Source organism: Lathyrus oleraceus, chromosome 5, assembly GCF_024323335.1.
Source record: "Lathyrus oleraceus cultivar Zhongwan6 chromosome 5, CAAS_Psat_ZW6_1.0, whole genome shotgun sequence".
NCBI lineage: Eukaryota > Viridiplantae > Streptophyta > Magnoliopsida > Fabales > Fabaceae > Lathyrus > Lathyrus oleraceus.
Genome location: NC_066583.1, coordinates 636,227,998 through 636,252,309, shown reverse-complemented (window position 1 = coordinate 636,252,309; position 24,312 = coordinate 636,227,998). Strand labels below are relative to the sequence as shown.

The window sequence follows — 24,312 nt, the reverse complement described above, 5'->3', positions numbered from 1 at the left end:
CAGACTTGAAGTAGCTCTTGAAAAACCATGGACCCATTGGAGCAAAGTCACATTGCATTAAGAGGAGATGTTAACTCGATGAAAAACCAGATAGACCAACTTGTGGAGGCTATGATAGCTTTAGAAAAGAGGGAGGACAACCTTCAGCAGACTGCAGTCATAGAGAATGTTATTCCAACTCCAGTAAATGGTACTACCCAACCTCTACCCACCTGGATATGATCCTGATGTGCAACGTGGATATCATGCCGGAACATTAGGGCATTCAACTGAAGACTGCAATGCTTTCAAGGCTAAAGTGCAACAATTGATCGACAAAAGGTACATATCCTTTTCAGAAGGAAGCCTGTTGGTGCACATAAACCTCTCGTTAGAATGAGTTCAAATATTTCATAAAGTATCTCCTAATGCCAGTAGTTCAGACAGGAAGACATCCTCAACACTGGCAATCGTTGGACTAATTTGTTTCTATTTTTGCATTTGTAGTTTCTTTGTTGTTAAAGGCTGCTTGTGATTAAACATTGTTTGTTTTTAATGGTAATATTGATGAAGTAATGATGCATGTTTTGAATTAATCATCTCGCATTCGCTCATTTTTCTTCTCTTATATCAAAAAAAAAAAAATACATCAGTATTTCTCCCATTCACTTTTCTTTATCATAACTTCCGTTTTAGCAAAGATTTGAGGGAGGATGACGAAAACAAATACCCATAATTGTTGAGTGTATGCTTTCGGATAAAATCCTATTGATGATGTACATGCATTGTTTCAAATCCCCAAACACTGGAGAGATAAGGAGTTAATCCCTAGTCAACCACTTCAAGCCTAGAAGTAGGAGTTTCTTTCGGATCTAAAAAAACATTACATTAAACCTGGGGCAGGGTAGTGTTTAGTTAATCTAACTACACATTCGGATTACAAGACGAAATATCCTGTCTGAGGATCAACCACATGATAGTCTTCGCACACATCCTGAAGTGTCGAAGGAACCTTGCAAAATCCAAAAGTTATGTTGGTTGTTCTCCGAATGACCATGGACTTGGCAGTCGCAAATTTTCAAAAAAAAAAGAATCAAAGAAAAGCCCGCTAAGTCGATACCCCAAAAGGAGACTTAGGCAAAAACCGGGGCAATCCCGATGGACTAAAGCTTCAAAAAGCGGTCCATGCAAAAGTTAGGGATCAAAACAAAAATCAAAGGAGGTCACGAAAACCCTCAACAAAATAAAAACAAGATTTAGTGACCACCATATCAAGAATCAAAGGGTCACCAATATCCATGAAGAGCAAAATGAAGCGACTGTCATTTCAAAAAGATCTTACACTGCTGAAATCTCGTAAGAGTAAGTGTGTGTTGAATTAATTAAACGTAGGATTGGAGATCATCATGAAGAAGGGGTGGGTTAAAATAAAATTTGAGCCTTATATCCTTTTGTTTCAATAACCATGAACCAAGCTACGTTACAACCCTCAAAAGACCTAATTGAGGTAGGGTTATTTCCAAAAGCATATTACAGCAAAGTTGCGTAAACTGATTCCTAAAAGATTTGCTAATCTTCAACATCGATGTCATTATTCTCGTTGTGTCTTTCACACTTTAAATTGCTAAATCAGCATTACATTTGGACTCATGGTCCACTTGTCACATACTATCACATCATTCCAATAAATGATTCTTTTTCAAAACTTGCATGAATATCGCATTAAAATTACCATTTATAAGTGAACAATTTTAATTGCAATTCAGTACTCGACATCATTGAAATTTCAACAAAGAGCAACCACTGGAACTTGACCATTCACCAGAATCAAGACTACCTCATAACCCACGAATCAGGTGCATGCCACCCAAAAACATCAGTTGATCGTAGGAAGATTACTCCAAGAATCGGCCAGTCTTAAACAATCTCCAAACATCTGTTAATCAGGGGCAAGTCATTTCAAGAATCATTTGATCTAGAGTAAATCATCTCAGAATTCTATTAACTGGGGAAGATCACCTAGAGGTTATGTTGGCCAGGGGCAAACCCCTTCAACGTTCAATTAGGGTGAGTTAAGTCGCTTCAACGCTCATGCTGGGGCAAGCTACCTCAAAAGTATAGAAAAGTAAACCACTCTGAGAGTCGGTTACTCAAGGAAAAATATTTGCATGACTTTAAATTTTGGGGCAAGCGATCTCCAAATTATGATACAATTGCTTTCATAATCCTTTCGAGGTAAACGTCCGCAAAGACCCAACAAACTGGGGCAAGATGAGCCATACAGGAGCGAGTCCTCTCCATGTTTTCAAGCAGTTCAAGCAAAAGCTTGTTCGCAAGTCAGCAAATGCAGAGTTCAAGATGAGTGTCGGGGAATCATGCACCACCCCATAAAATAACCTTTTGACAGACAGAAGCCTTTATGGAAAGAACCTTATCTTCCAACACCCACGCAGGGGTATTTTGGAAACCTGTAAATCATTGCATAAAGCATCCTCATGCATTAGTCATGTCGCTTTGCTCTAGCATAAAGCCATGTATATCATATCATTTATCAGGCATAACCCCCCATAACATGAACCTGGCATCAAAAAGCCTTGAAACACAAAATCTAACACCAAAGCCCAACATCGCTTGACCATTTCAAAGTCCAGTTCTCGTCTGGCAATTTATTTCAAAGTCCAGTTCTCGTCTGGCAACTTATTTCAAAGCCCAGTTCCCATCTGGCAAACCTTTTTAAAAAAAAACAGTTCCCGTCTAGCAATTTATTTCAAAGCTCAGTTCTCGTCTGGCAATTTATTTCAAAGTCCAGTTCCCGTCTGGCAAACTATATCAAAAATCAGTTCTTGTTCGACAAATCATTTACCAAATACCAGTCCTCGTCTGGTAAAATATCTCCAAATACCAGTTCTCGTCTGGTAAATTATCTCTTAATACCAGTTCTCGTATGGTAAATTATCTCTTAATACCAGTTCTCATCTGGTAGGTCACCTATTTCGATACCAGTTCTTGTTTGGTAGTCAATTATTTTCACCAGTTCTCATCTGGTAGCCTACTTTAAAAATTAGTTCCTGTTTGATAAACAAAAACAAATTCAGGCCTGTCTGACATTTCAATTATTTTCTCCAGTTCGCGTCTGGTAACATATCCTTCAAGTGATGTCCTCATTTGGCAGTTCAATCTCCTTCACCAGTTCTCATCCGGCAGTTCCCATTTAAAGTCCAACCTCGTTGGCAATCAAGAATTAAACCCTACAAAAATATTCAATTACCCAGTTGCATTCCCACATGCATCACACGAATCATCCATACATGGTTTTCCTACCAAACAGAAAAATTAAAAAAACACAGTTGTACCAGTCATCAACATACTCATGCATAATACTCCCACAAAATGGGAATTTCAATAAGGTAAAAATCATTCGCATTCCTACTTGCACAGCCAAATATCCCCAGCAAATTGCATAATTGCATACATCCCATGCATCATCCCATGCATGGAAATCCCACCTAAAGTGGGGCATCATACAAAAATTAAATATAAAATATCAGGATCCAAGGTCATTCATGTATATCTCGGACATTCCTCATTCATAATGAAGTTGCTACCCTGCATATGCTCGTGGGACTATTCCTCAGCAAATCATTTTTCAAACTTTATGATTATTAATGATATTCCCAACATTCTTCTTTATAGTCATTGCTCCCAAAGCAGAGGTTACCCTAAAAAGTATCTTATGAGCTTTTTCCCCTGCAGAGTATTTCCAGTATGTCTCCCTCAAAAGGAGTCTTTTCTTAAAATTCCCCCAACAAACGAATATACTGCTTCATTTATCTGAAGAATCTCATTTCTCTGTTTGAGATACTGCTTCATCAATTTGAAGAATCTCATTTGTTTTCTAGAGATATTTCTCCAAGTATCCTCAGAGAGTCTTAGATTCGATTAAGGTATCATTCCCTTGTTCGGAATATCTTAATTCTATCATATAAGATGCTGCTTCAACTCGATACAGAGAATCTCATTTTTACTGCTTGAGATGCTGCTTCATCAACATGAAGAGTCTCATTTCAGATTTTTTTAGAGATACTGCTCTAATATCCTCGGAGAGTCTTAGATTCAATTAAGGTATTTTTCCATTGCTAGAATATCTTAATTCTATCATATAAGATGTTGTTTCGACCCGATACAGAGAATCTCATTTTTACTGTTTGAGATGCTGCTTCATCAACATGAAGAGTCTCATTTCAGATTTTTTTTAGAGATACTACTCTAATATCCTCGGAGAGTCTTAGATTCAATTAAGGTATTTTTCCCTTGCTGGAATATCTTAATTCTATCATATAAGATGCTGTTTCGACCCGATACAGAGAATCTCATTTTTACGGTTTGAGATACTGCTTCATCAATATGAAGAGTCTCATTTCAGATTTTTTTAGAGATACTACTCTAATATCCTCAGAGAGTCTTAGATTCAATTAAGGTATTTTTCCATTGCTAGAATATCTTAATTCTATCATATAAGATGCTGTTTCGACCCGATACAGAGAATCTCATTTTTACTGTTTGAGATGCTGCTTCATCAACATGAAGAGTCTCATTTCAATTTTTTTTAGAGATACTGCTCTAATATCCTCGGAGAGTCTTAGATTCAATTAAGCTATCTTTCCCTTGTTGGAACATCTTAATTCTATCATATAAGATGCTGTTTCGACCCGATACAGAGAATCTCACTTTTATTGTTTAAGATGCTGCTTCATCAATATGAAGAGTCTCATTTCAACTTTTTTTAGAGATACTGCTCTAATATCCTCGGAGAGTCTTAGATTCAATTAAGGTATTTTTCCCCTTGTTGGAACATCTTAATTCTATCATATAAGATGCTGCTTCGACCCGATACAGAGAATCTCACTTTTACTGTTTGAGATGCTGCTTCATCAATATGAAGAGTCTCATTTCAGATTTTTTAGAGATACTGCTCTAAGTATCCTCGAAGAGTCTTAGATTCGATTAAGGTATCTTTCCCTTGCTGGAACATCTTAATTCTATCATATAAGATGCTGCTTCGACCCGATATAGAGAATCTCACTTTTACTGTTTGAGATGCTGCTTCATCAATATGAAGAGTCTCATTTCATAATTTTTTAGAGATACTGCTCTAAGTATCCTCGAAGAGTCTTAGATTTAACTAAGGTATCTCTCATTTTGTCTGGAATATCTTAATTCTATCATGTAAGGTACTGCTTCGTTGATCCTCAGAGAATCTCGTGCGTTCAAATCAAGACGATGTTCTGCTAATGCTCAGAAAGTCTTAGGTACAGTTGAGGTATCATTCTACTGTTGAAAAATCTCAGCTGTAATATCCAAGATACTGTTCTGACGATTCCCAGAGAGTCTTAACTATTTCATTTTACCTTCTGATAACCTTTTCTTACTGTATTTCTCATTGCATTTTGTTTCTGCATTTCTTCCTTGCTTTTCAAAGGACAAAATTTGGGTCTTTTCGTATTTAATTACCTTCCACTACGAATGTATGAAGACTATTGTCATTCTTACCTTCTAGTTCAAAATAATGAAATAGGGGCAACTGTCATACCCCAATTTTGTCCGGGCATTTTAAATTTTCATAAAATTCGATTTAATTTTCAGTTTACATCATATGTACAACATAACATGCATTTTATCATTAACAATACCTGAAATATCAGTCAGGATAAATTTATTGAAAATACAGACAAATCGGTTGAATCTTTTCTCAAGAACATGTAAAATCAGCGGGTAAAAAGTTTCAGAATTAAAATTACAAACACCAGTATTATTAATCTACAGTTCATGTAGTTTAACCTGGTGTGCTCGTTGTATTTTTCAGCAGCTGTTTCAGTTGCGTTTTGACTCGTTTTAGCCTTTTAACCGATGCAAACTTATTTCAGAATTTGAAGAAATGTTGTATTTTTTAAATAAGTATATTTTGTGCTGATCATTTTAGTGTGTCTGATTTAATTTTTCGAGCAAATTTTTGCCCGATTTTTATTCATTTTTAGTCGTTTTAATTTTGTTATTTCGTCAAAACAGTCAGATTGAATAAATAAAATTTTCCATGTTATTATTTTAATTTTTATCATGATTATTTAAAAAGTTGTGAATTTTATTTGATTCAATTGATTAAAACTGTCTTAAATCGATTAAGTCATCTAAAAAGGGCATTATATGCATTTTTATTTATTTAAATAGTGTGTGTTTCTTGGTGTGCTTCTTTGATTCAATCCAAACCATCAATTCGAATTAATCAATGGTCTATGTTGAGCAATCCACACTTATCCTAGTTTATCCAATCAAAATTTAGGATTTAATAGTAAGTAATTAATAAATAAAAAATAATAATTATTGAGTGGTGGACAACTACATCACACAAGGACCTCTACCCACTCCAACGTCTCTCTGGCCCAAAAAGCAAAAAGGAAATTAAAAATAAGAAAAAGGACAACACACATATATTTCTTTTTTTCAACGGTAAGATGGATATAAAAAAAGGAAACAACTCACTCTCAAAGAAAGAAAAGGGAGAGGATAAAAAAAAGGAGAAAAAGGAAAAAGATGTACAACTTTCTTCCTCACCGCAACAATTTCCCACAACTTCTCTTCCGACCCACACACAAATCCATTGGCCTTTTCTCCTTCTTCACTCACCAACCACGAACACAGCCACCGCCTACCTCCATTTAAATTATACTTACAGTCACCTTCGATACTCCCTCAGAACCGTTAAAACCACCCGTCGGAGCAAATAACCAAACATAATAACAGACCCACCACCGGATCTAAAAATCGTCGCCGCGAATCTCTCGAACACCACCACCCACATCCTTTCTCTTCCTCCAAAAACCTTCACCGACAATCGGACAACCTCCATTATTACCGAAAATCCATCACCACTATAAACAACCTCCTCATCCGACGAGCTCCCACCGCCGTCACAACTGCACCATACAACCTTACACGACGGGCTACACCATCAGTTTTCCAGTAACCACAAAGCAGCGTTAACCTGTCATCGGAGTTTGTTTATATAGCCAAGTAAAGCTCAACATAAACATTCACAATTGAACCACCGCAATTCAACAATGTGGAAAATCCTCGCAACTGTGCCGGTAACCTCACCTTGTCTGTCAACCTTAAATCGTCTCTTCCGCCGAGTTTTAGTGACAACACAAGCTAGAGTCGATGTTCAACTGATCTGAATGCTGCCAGGAAAAATCCTAATCCAAATCAATCTATCCTATAATTTGTTCAGGCCAATTTGTAATGAAGTGGACAGATGCTTAAAAGATAATATTCAGCTGGTGGAAACTGATTTGTGAATCAAAACATAAATCTACAAGTAGAAGCAACAATGTGAATAATCAAGTTCACCTTTCCTTTACATGCCGCCTGCCACTCTCTTTTTTGTTTCTAGGCACATGAATTTTAGATGGTAAGTGTTTTCCTATTTTTTTTATCTATTATGTTTTAATAGTAATTTTTTTTCTCTGTTTTTATTTCTTTTCTATTAGTAAGTTATTTTCCTTTATTAGTAATCGTGATAATAACTTGTTTTTTAGTAATGAATTGTTCGGGTAGTGGTTTCATCTAACCATGTTGCAGTTACTTTTTATTTCCTAATCTCACCATGATTAAAGGAAAGACTTATTTAGTTTATCCTCTTTTGCTTTATATTTTTAAATCCGTTTTTATAATTATATGAATATAGTTTAGGTGTTCGTTTTTTTCTCTTTACATTAGGCCCATATACCATTTGACACTTCTTATATTTCATACATGACTTGTAAATGATGTGAATAATTATGAGTTGGTGTTGTTGTTTTATTTTCATTACGATAAATCGAATTTCGATCCGTGGTTTCGGAAATTTTATGCCGATACACCACCAAAAATCCAATACATCAAAAAGAATACTTTCACCGTGTTATGATATCACGAATGACATTAATCATGTTGTTATTTCGTGCAAACTGGTTTTGAGCACATTATCGTTTTTTTAAATCAACATATGTTATTTATGCCATTTTCACTCTAATCAAATTATTTAATTAATTAAATTTTTTTAGTTAGTTAATTTGGATTAATTAATTTTAATTAACCTGATTATTTGATCTAATTAAATAATTTTGATAATTAATTTTAATTACCTTAATTAATCGATTTAACTGAATTTTAATAAATTAATTTTGATAATTAAATATTGATTGATTTCTTCCACTATCATTTCATAATACACACTTGATTTCATTCAATTTCATCATCAAACCACTTTAAACCACTAAAAATCACACAGTTCTTGATTCCAAGTCAAGCCCATTTTCAAACACCTTTGTAAGTCGACCACTTTTAAAAGCATCGCCATCAACCTCACATAGCTTACTCTTGGGCTTTCTTACAATGAGACCTATTCGATTATTAAATAATCGATTAGATGATTGATTCACTCAATTAAAATACTCAATCACAATCAAATACCATTTCATTTGGAAATGAAAAGGGGGGTGGTTTTGAGTTTTCAACTCCTCTCCTCGATTATTTGAATAACGAGTTCTCTTACTCGGTTAGTCAAATAGTCGTCATTTTTATCCTCCTAATCACAATTAAAATGAATCATTCTTGTAATGACGAAATGAAAAGGGAGATGATTTTAAGCCTTTAACTCCTCTCCTCGATTGTTTGAATATGAGTTTTCTTACTCGGTCAGTTAGACAATCGTCATTTCTTTACGAACCCTAAACCAAGATTAAATCAAAATATTTTCACAGTAAGCTAAATGAAAAGGGAGTTGACTTTGAGTTTTCAACTTCACTCCTCAGTTGGTCGAATACGAGTTCTCTTACTCGGTCAATCGAATAATTGTCATTTTCCACAAACATATAACCTAATCAAATCATTTTCATAACAAATTGTACGAAAGGGGAGATGGTCTTGAGTTTTCAATTTCGCTTCTCAAATGCTTGGATATGAGTTATCTTACTCAGCCATTCAAGTACTTGTCGTTCATTCTAAAATACGTCAACCATGTACAACCTTATTTTCATAAATACTCAGATGAAACAGAAAGCGGTCTAGAGTCTTCTATTCCCTTTCCCGATTATTAGGATACGAGTTGTCTTACTCGATTATCCGAGTAATCGTCATCCAACCTAAAAACATCTCAACATATCAAATTTATCCTTTTCTCGCCCTCGTGAAATCAAAACCAATCAAACAAAACATCAAACACATCAAACCAACTCGTCACCCTCGTGTGACCAAAACTATTTTCAAAAGAACACTATTAGTCCTTTCTAATGCACACAACAAACTAATGCTTAAGCCTCTGCCGAGAGTAGACAAGCTAGCGTTTAGCCTTTAGAACGCAATCTACACAGTTGTTCATTAAAAACACCAACCAACCGTAGTTCCCCGAACTACGAATGCTCTGATTTCTTTATTGTACCATAAGGATACGTAGGCACGAGATTGCGAGATCTTGGCAAGCACACTAATAAAAAACCTCCCCTTTCCCTTTTCAAGGTTCTCATCCATTTCTATTTTTAATAATTTTATAACCTAAAGATAACAAACAAACATAAATTAACTCTCGAAACACACATTAGAACTAAAAGGTTCCCGTTGAGTACAACGGACGTAAGGGGTGCTAATACCTTCCCCTTACGTAATCCACTCCCGAACCCGAATATGGTTGCGACGACCATTATTCCATTTCCTAATGGTTTTATCGATATTTTCCTATTCCTTCATTGGGATAAATAAAGTTCGGTGGCGACTCTGTTCGAACATAACATAATTTTTTCCGCGACCATCGCGAGGAATCGTATTTTTCGAGATGCGACAATTTCCATTTTTTCTTACTACTTCTTCTACATTATAGTTTTCATTTTTCTCTAGATTGGTATATGGTTCATTCTGATTTTTTGAAATCACACTCAAATGTGTTGTTTTTGTTTGTTGTTTAGGCCAGGATTCAACTCGGTTAAGGATTTGCTACTAGTGTCACATCTAACATGCTCAAGAATAAGGTTTCTGCTTTGAAATCACACTCAAATGTGTGATTTTTTCTAGATAACATGCTCAAGGATATGCTTGTTCTTTCTAGTTGGTACTTAGTATAGTTTTGATTCGAATATGAGGGAAAATAAGTATTGGATCAATGTTTTTGTTATTTGCAAGTATCATTTGGGTGTGATGGAGAATTCGATATTTAATTTATTATTTAGTGGCTTTTTATTTGCAAGTCTTGGTGGAAGTATGCTTATAGAGTTGTAGCCGATCAGATGAAAAAGACATGATATTTAAACACACTTCGATCTTGTTCACAACCTTATACATTATTTGTCAAGTACTAAGATTTTTATTGTTAATCTCTATAATAGGGTTATATATAGAGAACCTATTTCTTTTCACTGTTATAATTTTTTATATGATATCAAAATTTGCTTTTATATTTGTAAAAATATCCCGTAACTTCAAAACATGTTTATTCCAATGAAAACAATATTCTTTTTATAGGAAATAGTCCATAAAGACACTTCATAAATTAAGGAGGGATTAAGAAATAAAATTAACATACAATTATGTGAATATGTGGTTAGACTTTTCTCTTACTGGTTGGTGTGATTTTTTTTGTATTTTGATTTTTATGCCAGCAAAATATGCGGTATCGTGAACATTTGTTTAACATAATTTCAGAGTTCAACTTCCTATGACAGGATTGTGAGGTGTGGATTTTCAAAATAATCAGTAGATTATATTCCTGAAAAGAAGAAGAAAACAATCAAGTTATATGAAGGAGTTATTGTAATGGTTTTGGAATTGTTAGGGTAGTTAAACTATATAGTTGTGTTATTGCAATGTTGATGAGATCATTTGTACTTTTGATTTGAACAATTATAACAATGAGGAAGAGTTGCTCCAACTCAATTATTCTGTTTATGATATGTTCATAGAAGTGTTTTAGGGTGGTTTTATTATATGTGTACGTTTGATTATGTATGATAACTGATTATGAAGAGTTATATTTTTTACGCATTATTAACGATTTGCAGGAGTCTTTAACCCCTGAAAACAAAACCCATGCCGTTTAAATAAGTTTTTTAATACATATGTTGGCTCAGATTTGTACCAAGTGTCTTGCTGTCATGCCACGTCAGTAGAAGTTAACGATTTTATTAAAAATTTAACGGAAATGACCATTTCGACTGACGTAAGTGTTTTTAAGGGACTGACATGTAACATTTTTTTGTTAAGGGACTAAAGTGAAATATCAAATTAAACTAAGGGACTTCGTGACTAATTATACCAAGATTTAAACATATGTATTTGTACTTAGAACTACTTACATCCTCTATTGAGTGATTTTGTAAACAAAGTCAAAAAATGTTAAATCGATCAACATTTAAAATCTATTCCTTATATTTTTCTCATCTTCATATGTGATTACGACAATAGGGGTTTTTAAACTTTAACATACCCTTAAATTGTGAATAATAATACCATTTTTTTTTATAATAAATAACATGAAATATTAAGTTTCAACTTAATCTTATTTATACTTAATAATTTACATAAAAAATCTCTTATTATAAGAAATCAATAGACAATCAAATCAACTCTAAAGAATACATATCAATTTTAAGGAACAATTATCAAAGGGACTGAGAATGTAAAAAGATTTACACTGTCGATTCATCATCATCATCCGTTTGCATTACTTTATAGATTTTTAAAATAAAAGTCAAACTTATTTTAATATCCAACGTTTAAGATTAACTGACGGTGTAAAATCCTTTTACACATTTGAAAAGATCATAGTGGCATATAGTACTACTAATTTTATGTAGTTTCATATATTGCAATTTAATTTTTAAATTAGGAGATTAATGATTAAGATTGTTTTTATTGATAAGACGATACAACTGACAAATGTTTTTGTATGAGAATTACCGCTGAAAAAATAATGACTTAAACTTTTGATATTATTTATTAGTGTCATAATTTTGGCCTTTAGAAAACATAATTTAAGTGATAATTTCTACTATATATATTAATATAATAAACTTATTTTTTTTTCTATATTATTTTAGTTGAATAGATAATTAAATCAATTTACAATTCAAATTTTGAGATTCAATTGATCAATTATTAAAGAAATTGAGTTATTACTCTACTGTAATAATTTTTGTTGCCTTTATAATTAAAATTTATCTTAAAATTTACCTTATTATATCAAACGTATGCTAGTGCTTGTAGACAAAAAAAAACACATGCTAGTGCACTCACCAAAACAACAAACATTTAGATTTAAGAAAGAAAAAGAAGAAATGCAAGAAAAAAAGAGAGAACGAAAACGACATCGTTGCACTCGTCCCCAAAGTGTGAGGGAGAAATTAGAGTAGCGTTGTAAATTGTAATCGTATGAACAAAGATCCACCATCTCCCGCAGAGTAATACTTTTTACAGAGATCATCAAATCCAACATCCATTCCCGCTTTCCTAATAAACCGCACACGTAACCCTAAATCATCAATTATTATTCTAATTAACACGATTTTCTCCGTTAATCTTCAATTTCTATCCATTTTCAATGATTCATTTTTCGGTGAAACTTGTTAAATCAAGTTCGAGCTCAACCATTTGAATAACCATGATCTGAATTTCTGGATCATACGTCTTCGTTAAGGTTAGCGTCTTTCACTTTGGATCTTATCCTTCTGCATTGATCTCTTTCTTTTCAGCAATTTTCGGTTTCAGATTTACATTGCAATTCATGTTTATTGCTCTTGCTGTGGTTTGTATGGTGCATTTGATTAGAAATTTATCTGTTGGTACAGTGTTGGTGATTTTTCTGCGATCTGAGGGTGTTTTGAATTGGTAGTGTATGTTATAGTTTTGAGTTTGTTTTGGTGTGTAGGTTCTCAGATGGCGTGGTTTAATGCGAAAAATGCTTGGGGGAACTTCCCTGATTTGGCGGGAGCGGTGAATAAGCTTCAGGAGAGTGTGAAGAGTATTGAGAAGAATTTCGATAATGCTCTTGGTTTTGAAGAGAAAGGAGAGGAGTCCAGCAATGAAGGTAACTTCTATTTGAGATTTGAGATCCTATTGCTTATCTTTGTTGTTTGAATGGATTGAAGTAGCTTTAAATTCTGTTAATTTCCGTAGATAGGAGTTTTTAATTGTTGGATTTGATGTCTGTTCTTAAGGTGGGGAGTTATTAGTTCTTAGTTCTTACACTGATTAGAGTTGTGCCCGTTGTTTCCAGCTTCAGGATCATGGCCTATACCTACCGAGGGGAAGGCACTCTTTAATCCTGTCTTAGCTTTTATGGGGAATAAAAGTGAGGAGGATAGTGAAAAAACATCTGAAAATGTTGAATCCTCTCGACAAGATTCCGAACCTGAGAAGTCAGTGGAAAAACCTGAGTCTGTGGATTATATTCCTGTGGCCGAGGGAAAAGAAGCCTTTGACACTGATAAAAGAGACACTGTGGAAGCTGAAGAAACCTCCATTAAAAGAGACACCGTGGAAGCTGAAGAAACCTCCATTAAAAGAGACAATGTGGAAGCTGAAGAAACCTCCATTAAAAGAGACAACGTGGAAGTTGAAGAAACCACCATTCCAGAGGAAAATAAAGTGCACGAGGCAGAAGAAGATGGTGAGCATATAGAGTCAGCGGATGGAACAACTGTACAAGTTTTGGACCACGGAAAGGACGAACACCAGTTACCGGAAATGCTTATTGAATTGCCTGAGTCTCCCATTCCAAAGTCCGAGAATTCGGATTCTATTAGCAATCCTCAAGAGAAAGAGATTGATGAAGTGGGAGCCTTGGAAAGTTCAGTGATGATGCAACCCATGGTTTCTAATCGTGGAGATGATGTAGTTGAGGGTGGTACTAGTGACCCTGGCGAGTCTCATGCTACTAGTGGTATGCATGAGACTATTGAAGTCGAGGCAGAAGAGGAGAATAAAGAAGAGACGGTACAATCAGAGGAAAGTGTAGAGAGAATTTCTTCTGTTCAACCTGAGACATCAGACAATACTGAGCAAAGAGATGATACAGACACTTCTGTTCTACATTCCGTGGCTTCTGAAGACACCAACAGCATCAATAAATTGTACAATGAACACCCGTCCAGTGCTTCTCCAAATGAATCGTCTGAGGTTGGATCTGATTTGGTTTCACATGACAATGAAACAACTGTTAAAGAAAATGAAAGGGGTTATCTTGCCAATAATATTGAAACTGACATAAAAGAGCAACATTTGAGCCCTGTAAAAAATATGCCTGACACAGATTCCATGATTGAGCTGGAGAAGGTGAAAAGGGAGATGAAAATGATGGAGGCAGCACTACTAGGTGCTGCAAGACAAGCTCAGGTATTTCACACACTGTACATATTCTTTAAAGAAATAAAAGCTTTTGAGTGCACGTTCATTTTTGTGGCAAGTGTCCTAATGGAAAAATTATTGTTCTAAGTGGCCATTTTCGAAAACAATGTAGGGCTCATACCTTGTTTTTTAGCATGAAAACTATGTTTACATGGCCTCTGGGTAGTTATTATTTTAGGAAAGACATTTTACTTTGCTGTTGTACTTGTTAAGAGTCCCACATCAGATAATATATGGCCTGAACATGTGTTTATAAGTGGGGGCAATCCTCACTCTACCAACCGGTTTTGTAGAGTTGAATTAAGCTTAACCACATTTCTTAACAGTTTTCTTGCTTTGTTATGGACTGATTGAAAAGTATATGTCACAATTTTTTTCTTTTTGGTATCAACAACAAAAGCTTTTGTGATGCATATTTATTTTTATGTTATAAGTGCCCAGACGACAAGTCAATTCAGGGTTTATATCTTGTTACATTTTGAGCATGAAAACTATGATAAGTGATCATATGGTCTCTTGGCAGGCTTTGTTATGATTAAGAAGTTTCTTCTTGGCCTGGTTGTCCTTTCCTTATGGATTATGGCCTAAGGGGGTATTTTGCAAGGTTACTTGTACATTAAACTAAGATCACGAAGATTGCCTTGTGGTGTTAAAATTGTTAAGTTTCTAATTCACTTTATTTTAATTTGTTTTCATGCTCCAATGCATCCCTTTTCTTCATATATAAACAGCTTAGATCTTCTGACTTGCAATCACTAATGGTGAAAAATAATTTGATTTGATTTTTGTAATTAATGTTTCTATAAGTTTAAAAAGCTTCATGTCTTGTCTAACTATGCTCTGAGCCTTTATCTCTTATGTACAATTTTTGCAGCCATGAGAGTGTTGTGTATCTTATTGCAATTTTTGCAGCCATGAGAGTGTTGTGTATCTTATTGCAATTTTTGTACTCTTGGATCTCTTTGCAGGCTAAAGCTGATGAAATAGCAAAATTGATGAATGAGAATGAACAATTCAAAGCTTTGATTGAAGATTTAAAGGTATATTTATTTTTCAATACATTGTAGTAAGGATCATGTTTTACTTTAGTTTCATTTTTTTGATACATCAACTGATATCAAAAGAAAGAAAAGAAAGAATTTCCTTTATTGAACGCTGAGGGCTCTCTACTCAATGTGAGGCAGAGAAAACAAATTACAAAGCTTAGGGAATGTGAGAGCTCTGACTTTCCAAACTTTTAATGGGACAACAGCCTCCATCTCTTTGTCTTCACTCCTTCTGTCACACATTCGGTTATTTTTCATTCAAATACATTTAGGTTTAAATACACCTTTGGTCCTCTTATTTAATTCGTTTCTAATTCACCATTTTAAAAACTAAATTTTTGGTCTCTCAGTTTTAATTTTTTTCTTTTTAGCCTCTCTAGGTTGACAAATTTAAGACGACACACGCCAGCAAAATTATCTCTAAAATATGAAATGGATATTTAATTTGTCCATCTAGGCACTGCCATATTAGCAAAATTTACCCCAAAATGGAGGAGGGACCAAAACTCGGAAAAATTGAAGTTAGGGGACCAAAAACTAGTTTTTAAAATGGAGTGATCAAAACTTTATTTCTTTGAAAATAGAGGGACCATAGTTGCATTCAAGCCTTAAATTTTTTTATAACCTTCCCTCATCTGGCTGATTCCTAAAATATACTCTTTTTCAATTTAACTATATTGTGTGTCATATCTACTCTCACAGTAGAAGTTACACCTTGTCTTGTGAACCCTGTCTCTGAACAACTTCTTCCCCTTTAGTTATTCTTTCTTCCTTTTCTGTCATTATCCACCATGACCATCACTCTAATATGTTTATTTTTGGAAAGGTGCCTAATGCTGAACTTCATCACAGCCAAAACACAGCCCTTTTTTATCCTTTTCCAATGGTATTTAGCCTTGGCTAGTTGCTTAAGTTACTCCTCTTTCTATTGTTGTCATCTACGTTGTCCTTGCCTGCACTCAATTCTCAGCCTCCTTAATGCACTGGAGCCAGTACTTGTCCTTACCTTTGTGGCATAGGAAGCTAACCACAAATCTTTTACAGCATATTCTAGCACTATGGAAACAACTAATGGGTTATGTATGAAAACAAACAAGAGATATTAGCCACTGCTTTGCAAAATACGAGCTGAAAGATGTTTATATGTTGATGTTGATGATAGATGTAGTGCAATAGGTATTTTGAAAGTAAACTATCAATTTTAGGATTTTCTTAGGTTTATCTTCTTGATTCAGCGCATCAGTTCTGGCGGTATAAAACATTTATTGAAAATGGTTTTTCTTTAAGTATTTTTTAGATATTATCCTTGCGGCCTTGTTGTCACATTGACTATTTTGTTGTAATCTCTTGGATTTTTTCCTTGTACACTGTATTAGTTTCCTTTGTAAATCTCTATTTGAAAATTCTTTGGTGTTTTTTGTAAAATAATTAGTTAGCATGTTCCATTTCTCCTTTTCTCAATGTGTCATGTGGCCCACTTTCTCAAAGTATTTTTATTTAATTATTGATAATTGTGGAGCAGAGAAAGTCCAATGACGCTGAAGTTGAATCTTTGCGAGAGGAATACCATCAGAGGGTTTCGACTCTTGAGAGAAAGGTATCACTTGTCATAAATCTTATGTTTCCTGTTTTTAATCAACAAAGTTTTCAATAATGCAACACAAAATGATTTCTTCAAAAGCTGTGTATAGCATTTTGAATCTGTTTATCAAAGTTATGATTGAAACTTTTGCCATAGAAAACAATATATCGTGTCACAAATGCCAGAACTCAGAAGTCTTATTAACCAAAAAATTTATGATAATTCAATTATAGAGATCATAAGCATCTTAAGCATTGCAGGTTGGTGTTAGAAGTCCATCTTGAATTTTGAAAATTGTGATTTATCAAAGAGGATTATTGGAGATTACATATATGTTTTAAGTGTATACTTTTAAGTAAGACTGTTATGAAACCCCATACATTTTGTGTTTAATGGCAGGTTTATGCTCTCACCAAGGAAAGGGATACACTTCGACGAGAGCAGAATAAAAAAAGTGACGCAGCTGCTCTATTAAAGGAAAAGGATGAAATAATTAATCAAGTTATGGCAGAAGGTAACAGAATCTGAAATCAAACCTAAATCTGTATTATCCCGACTTTAGTGGGTATACCGCAGTTTATTTCTTGTTTGATGTGTCTTGTTAGGATTAAAGATATGAATGTTTCTTATAGATATATGTCACCAAAGTCTTAAAGGACAAAAACTGTAACACTGCCTTGCACTCTAGGCTATTTGTGTGTGATGCTTCCACCTCTCACCCAACTTAGCTTGCGGGGGACTATTAAAGGAGTGATTACACAGTTACACTTAGTTCACAGTACAGTAGCTTAGTATACACTACTTGTAGTGGATAATATCTCTTGTAACAAACTATACACACTCTAATATGGATTCTCTCTAGTATGGATTCAGATTTCTAACAGTCACTGTCTCCACTCTGCTTTCAAAATGAATGATTTCATTTGAACGGCATTTCTGTTAAATCAAAAACTTTCTCCATGGAAGCATGCCAACAGGTTAATTACCAGCAATTATAGAGGCCCTTTTTTCATATAAATTTTTCTCTCATCTCAGGTGAAGAGCTTTCCAAAAAGCAGGCCATTCAAGAATCTACAATGAGGAAACTTAGGGCTCAGGTATGCAGAGTACTTATTTAATCTTCCTACAATCTTAAGTCCTTTTCTATACGTAAATAATAAATCTTATATTTACCTTTTTTCATGAAAGCTAGATTAGAGATCTTGAGGAGGAGAAAAAAGGTTTGACTACTAAGCTTCAGGTAACTGAATACCAAGAGCATTATTGAAAGTTTTTATTTGCTCGCTACTTTTATTAAAGTTATTATTCTGTTGCAAAATATTTTCTTTGTGGTTTAGTTTGACTGTAAAATTCTCATCTTACTGATTGCAATTATATATATGTCATATTACTTTTAAGTCTTGAGTAAAATTTATGATTTATTCTTGTGTTCTACTGTGGTCCTCTATGTCATTGGAAAACATCAAATTCCTTTTTAAAGCAGTAGTTGTCGACAATCCTAATATTTATTTGGATTTCTAATTTAAGATGCCATTTGGTTAATCTCTTGCAAACCAGGTAGAGGAGAGTAAGGTAGAAAGTATCAAGAGGGACAAGACAGCTACAGAGAAGTTGTTGCAAGAAACTATAGAAAAACATCAAAATGAAATTGCAGTGCAGAAAGAGTATTACACTAATGCTTTGGCTGCTGCTAAGGAGGCTGAAGCATTTGCAGAGGCTCGAGCCAACAATGAAGCAAGAACTGAGCTAGAGAGTCGTCTAAGAGAAGCCGAGGAACGGGAATCTATGCTAGTCCAGGCACTCGAAGAGCTGAGACAAACATTAAGTAGAAAGGAACAACAGGTTTTTGTAGTGTTTTCTGTCTTTTGTTTTACTAAATTGACTTTATCAGGGTATTGCTTTTAATTCAACTGTTTCCTTCACCCATATTCAGGCTGTCTTCAAAGAAGACATGCTTTGTAAAGACATAGAGGATCTTCAAAAACGTTATCAGGTCTGCTCTCTGCTTATCTTTCAGTTATTTAACTAGAAAAAAAAGCTATTTTACTTTTTGTGGATGTTGCTTTTCTTTGTTTTATTAAAGTTTTGCACCGTGGTTGCGCTTTTGGTAGCTTTCTAATTTGACTTGATTTTGCTAGGCAAGTGAAAGACGGTGTGAAGAACTGATTACTCAAGTGCCAGAATCTACAAGGCCGCTTTTAAGGCAAATTGAAGCCATGCAGGTAATAATCACGTGATTGAGAATTGCTTTTCCTTCTGTTCTTTGTTCTGCCGCGTGAGATCTGTGCTAGACTATAATTCACCTACCTGATAACAGGAAACAAATGCCAGAAGAGCTGAAGCTTGGGCTGCTGTTGAAAGAAGTCTTAACTCTCGACTTCAGGTCTTAAGAATACTTTTTATCTTAAGTTTAGAATCTTTCCTACTACATATTGTATTTCTTTATATTTTTCAATGTACTCTACAGGAAGCCGAGGCTAAAGTTGCAACTGCTGAGGAAAAGGAGCGATCTATGAATGATCGCCTGTCTCAAACCCTATCTCGAATTAATGTTCTCGAGGCTCAGGTTCTGCAATTTCTTGAGTGAAATCATGTCTTCAATGTAATTTTGTGTACACGTGACTAACTTCAATAATGAATTTCAGATTTCATGTCTTAGGGCTGAACAAACTCAATTAAGTAGGACCCTGGAAAAGGAGAGACAAAGGGCAGCTGAAAGTAGGCAGGAATATCTTGCGGCAAAGGAGGAAGCTGACACTCAAGAAGGTCGTGCGAGACAGCTTGAGGAAGAGATTAGAGACCTAAGACAGAAACACAAGCATGAGTTGCATGAGGCGTTGATGCAGAGGGAGGTTCTTCAGCAGGTAGAGTTTCTACTCCTGGTTTCAAACTTACAATGTCAAGTGATATATCCTTCTGACATTGTAAGTGATATATTCTTCATTAAATTTCTCTTATCTTTCAATTCTTACACTACTCGAGTCATTAAATGAACCAGCGAAAGATGTATATTTGGTTTCATGCTGATGAATTTTCTGAAAATGTAACAAAAGAAAGTCAACTTGCTTATTTAAGGACCTTTCGAGAAATTGTGTGGATGCTTGAGATAAAACAAATATTAGTGCATGGTTTAGGGCTATTTGAGAAAGCTATTGAATGAAACCGAATGTGAAAATAAAAACAAAAAATTGATGGGATTTGGTATTGTTGGTAACAATGTTAAATTCCATCCATCTTATAAGAACCTTTGTGATTATTGTTTTTCATTTTTTGCCAGGAAATAGAAAAAGAAAAGGCCACCCGATCAGATCTGGAGAGGACTGTTCGCGTTAATTCTGTTCCATCATCAGATCAAACTCCCAAAACAAAGCATAACTCTCCTTTTGAGAATGGTGTGATACTTTGTCTTTACATCACTTGGCTCAGTTGTCTTGTCTGTCATATTTTTTTTTATAAAATACTTTATGATGTAGGGAATCTGGCCCGAAATATCTCTAGTGCAAGCTCTATGGGAAGCTTGGAAGAAAGCTATTTTCTTCAAGCATCACTGGATTCATCTGACAGTTTTTCTGAACGGAGAAACCCGGGAGAACTAAGCATGAGTCCTTACTATATGAAGAGCATGACACCCAGTTCTTTTGAGGCTGCACTTCGTCAGAAAGAGGGTGAACTTGCTTCATATATGTCACGCCTGGTATGATTTCCTGCCTTAATTCTCTACTTTAATATTTGGCATCATGCCTTCCAGTTAGGAGTGGCAAACGGGCATGCCCGCCCTATTTAGGCCCGTCTCTCAAAAGCCCGCAAAAAAACGGGGCGGGCGTAGTTGAGGATGCGGGCCTAAAACCTACGCCCTCCCCGCAAAAAGGTGAGGGCAGAGCGGGGAAAGCCCGCGGGCACTGCACCTTTTAATCCTAAAAATGCAAATATTTATGTAAATGCACGCGTCTGCAAAGCCCGCGAAGAAAACGGGGTGGGGAGGGGCGGACACTTTAGAGGGTGAGGGCCTAAATCCTTGGCCCGCCCCGCAATAAAGTGCGGGCAAAATGAGCATGTCCAACGGGCCGGGCCCGTTTTGCCACCCTTACTTCCAGTTCATAGCCCCGATTTTTCTTGTCGTTGAGAACATTTCATAATGTTTAAGAAATTGAATTTGTACTAAGCTATTAAATCATATGATGTTGATGCTGATTTTAATGTCACTTTTATTTTTGGGGTACGATGATGACGTCTTTTTTATTATAAAAATTCCAGGCATCATTGGAATCTATTCGGGACTCTCTTGCTGAAGAGTTGGTCAAATTGACAGCACAGGTAAGTTCAGCTTCCTGTATATTACTGTAGAACGAGAGAGAAGATATGGGAGTACTAAAATGGGATACACTACAATGTGTAGTGACCCTTGTCTATATTACTGGTTACTAGGTATAGAGTAGTAAATAAGAATGATGTAGGCCAAACCCTGGTACTCAAGACTAAACACTTATAACTCATTATAATAACTATTAACAATTATCGTCTGGTCCGTTCCTTGTTAACCACGATTTGCATACTCACTGCAGTGTGAAAAGCTGCGTGGAGAGGTTGCTGTGCTCCCTGGCTTAAAATCAGAGCTAGAAGCACTGAGGAGGAGGCACTCTGCTGCTTTGGAGTTGATGGGTGAACGTGATGAAGAGGTGATTTTTACTTTGCTTAATTTGCTATTTAAAAACAATATTTTAGGGGGGTGCTTGTTTCAAGGCATAAAATTATACATAGGGGAATGATGTTCCTAGAAAATTTATTATTAGGGATATTATTCTCACAAATATGTTTGGTAAGTGTTTGATATTCCTATGAATTTTTTATAAATTTATTGAGTTTGAAATTTAAAATATTAAAATAGAATAAGTGAATAGAGGGAAGTGAATCGTTATTGTCAGTTGTGTTCTAATTCCATGGGAATAAAATAATACCTTTGAGTGATTTTTTGGGGGTGTAAATTAGTTAGTTATGCAAGCTTCTGACTCAAAAATATAGCCACTCTTCTATCTGCTTTCCGGTTACTAACTTAGTTATAAATAGAAAAGTTATGTACTTTATATCTAAACAAAGTTGAATGTGTTTTAGCTGGAAGAACTTCGTGCCGATATTGTCGATTTAAAGGAAATGTACAGAGAACAAGTCAACCTACTTGTGAATAAGGTACTTTGCGCAATATCTTTTGTTACTTAGAAGCTCTAGCTATTTTTTTTACCCCTCGTCTCAGAATACTGAGTATTTTCTTTTAAGTAACCATGCTATATCTTTTTTACAGATCCAGATAATGGGTACTAACACCTAATTTAGCCGAAGGGGCTGAGGGAACGGAAAGGTTAGTGGCGTCTTGCAACCATTTTGTGATGGCCATGTATCTAAGCTGTGTCTGATGTCAATTGGCACAGTAACAGTTCATTGGAGATTAGAGACATTAGTCTCATGTCTTCAAGAAGGATTTGTACTTTGTTTGTCTGAGCAAAATATATATTGATAGTCTCCATTGCTAAATATGATTTGTATTTATGACTTGGGGAATGTTGTATAGAGAATCCTCTTGCTGAGATATAGGGATTGTTTCGTGTGCGTGATGATGATACAGGTAAACAAAAAATATATATATTCCTTTGAACCTGTGACCATGTTACTGTTTTCTTACTTTTTCATTTCTGGGTCTTCTTTTTCCTTACAAATCTGTTGGTGTATCATAAAACAAAAGCACAATAATATGCCTTTGCAACTTTCAATGTAACTTATTTTGATTTCAATACCTTATTACTTTTATGACATTAGAAGATAAATTGAGTTTTCTAATAAATCTTATTGGCTTTAGATTTAAGTTTTATCTTTAAATTTTTTATAGTTGAGCTGTAGGGGGTTTGAAATTTACGTGTTCAATATTCTGAGAATCAAAGATAAAAAAAAAAGCATAAAATACTTATGGGTCTGTTCCGTTAGGATTTTTAAATATACTACTATTTTTTATATTTTAGCTATGTTTGAGTGTAAGTTTTTTTTTTCTCCTAAAAATGATTTTGTGAAAAAAAAATGTTAGAGTATGTTAAAAATTAAGTTGTTTTGATTAACTTTTGTTAAAGTTGATGTTAAAAAGCATTTTAAGAAAAGTTTTTGAAAGGTAAGTTGTGGTTTTAAACTCCAACTATTTGAGAAAAATTCTAATTTTAAATATACTAAAAAGTAGGGCATTTTTTTTACCTCACAAGCGGATTAAAATGGTTTATAAAACGTGGTGCATTTTATCTCACAAATCAACTTTTGTTGCGATAAGTAAAATCCAGTGTAAATAAAAAACAAAACCTAACACCCACTAATAATTTCCAACATTTGTCATTAAAAAAATACTGCTATAAGATAGTGGTTTCAAACAACCAAATAATTTTGTTATAAAGTGAGTTTTGTTTCTTATTTTTAAAATTTTATTTTTTAGTTCTGTTTTACAAAACTCTATTTAAAAACAAAATTTTAAGAAAATTTGTTTGACAATTTTATTTTTAAAAACTTTAAAAGTTGTTTTAAAAACTAAAATATTAAAAATACACAGTTTATTATCAATGCTTACTTAATAAGTTCATTTGTTTTAAAACCTATTTACTCTAATTTAAATATATGGTATGTCAATAATTTATATATAAATATAGAAAATTAAAAAAATAAAATTAAAAGAAAATAAAATTATACAGAAAGTTGACATCTCCTTTACATATGGAAAATTTAATTATTTTATTGGAAGATAAAAACCATACTAAAATTGGTATCCTTTATGTATAAAATAAAATATGTATAAATATAGAAAACTCACTAATTTTTTTTATGGAAATAGTAGATATTAATAGAAAGATCAATTTCACGTGTTTACCGGAGATTAAGTGGATAGGTGAAAAGGCAAAAGAATTTCAAAATTTAAGCTTCGACACACTAGAAAAATAGATCAAGAAATGGGGTAGAGATTATTGTGGACAAGGAGTGGAAGAAGGATATTATACATGTGAAAGGGTAGGAGATAGAATCACAGCCTTGTAGTTTATAATAGAGCAAGACACCTTTAATGTTATTAGTGTTTACGCACTTCAAATTGGAGTTAGCATAACACTTTAAAGTTCGAACTCCTCTGCCAACATAATGATTTTAAAATTTGTGACATCTTCAATACCTTTATAGAGGATTTGAAGAATGTTTCACATAGTTTGTGCATTCTTATGATCTGAGATAAAGTATACACTTTAGCGCTTAATGCAGATATAA

General features: G+C 34.4%; 1 protein-coding gene across 1 annotated transcript; it reads left to right on the top strand.

Annotated features, from left to right (window-relative positions):
* The first annotated feature begins 12,272 nt into the window (after positions 1-12,272).
* LOC127087475 (golgin candidate 5) lies at positions 12,273-22,683 on the top strand. Its single transcript, XM_051028359.1, has 20 exons — positions 12,273-12,697; positions 12,929-13,087; positions 13,277-14,394; positions 15,375-15,446; positions 16,975-17,049; positions 17,434-17,548; positions 18,070-18,131; positions 18,227-18,274; positions 18,592-18,876; positions 18,968-19,027; positions 19,173-19,256; positions 19,352-19,417; positions 19,502-19,600; positions 19,680-19,898; positions 20,312-20,426; positions 20,508-20,728; positions 21,289-21,348; positions 21,597-21,710; positions 22,144-22,218; positions 22,331-22,683. Exons 2-20 carry the CDS (start codon positions 12,937-12,939, stop codon positions 22,355-22,357), a joined length of 3,066 nt encoding a protein of 1,021 aa, XP_050884316.1. The 5' UTR covers positions 12,273-12,697; positions 12,929-12,936; the 3' UTR covers positions 22,358-22,683.
* The last annotated feature ends 1,629 nt before the right edge of the window (positions 22,684-24,312 follow it).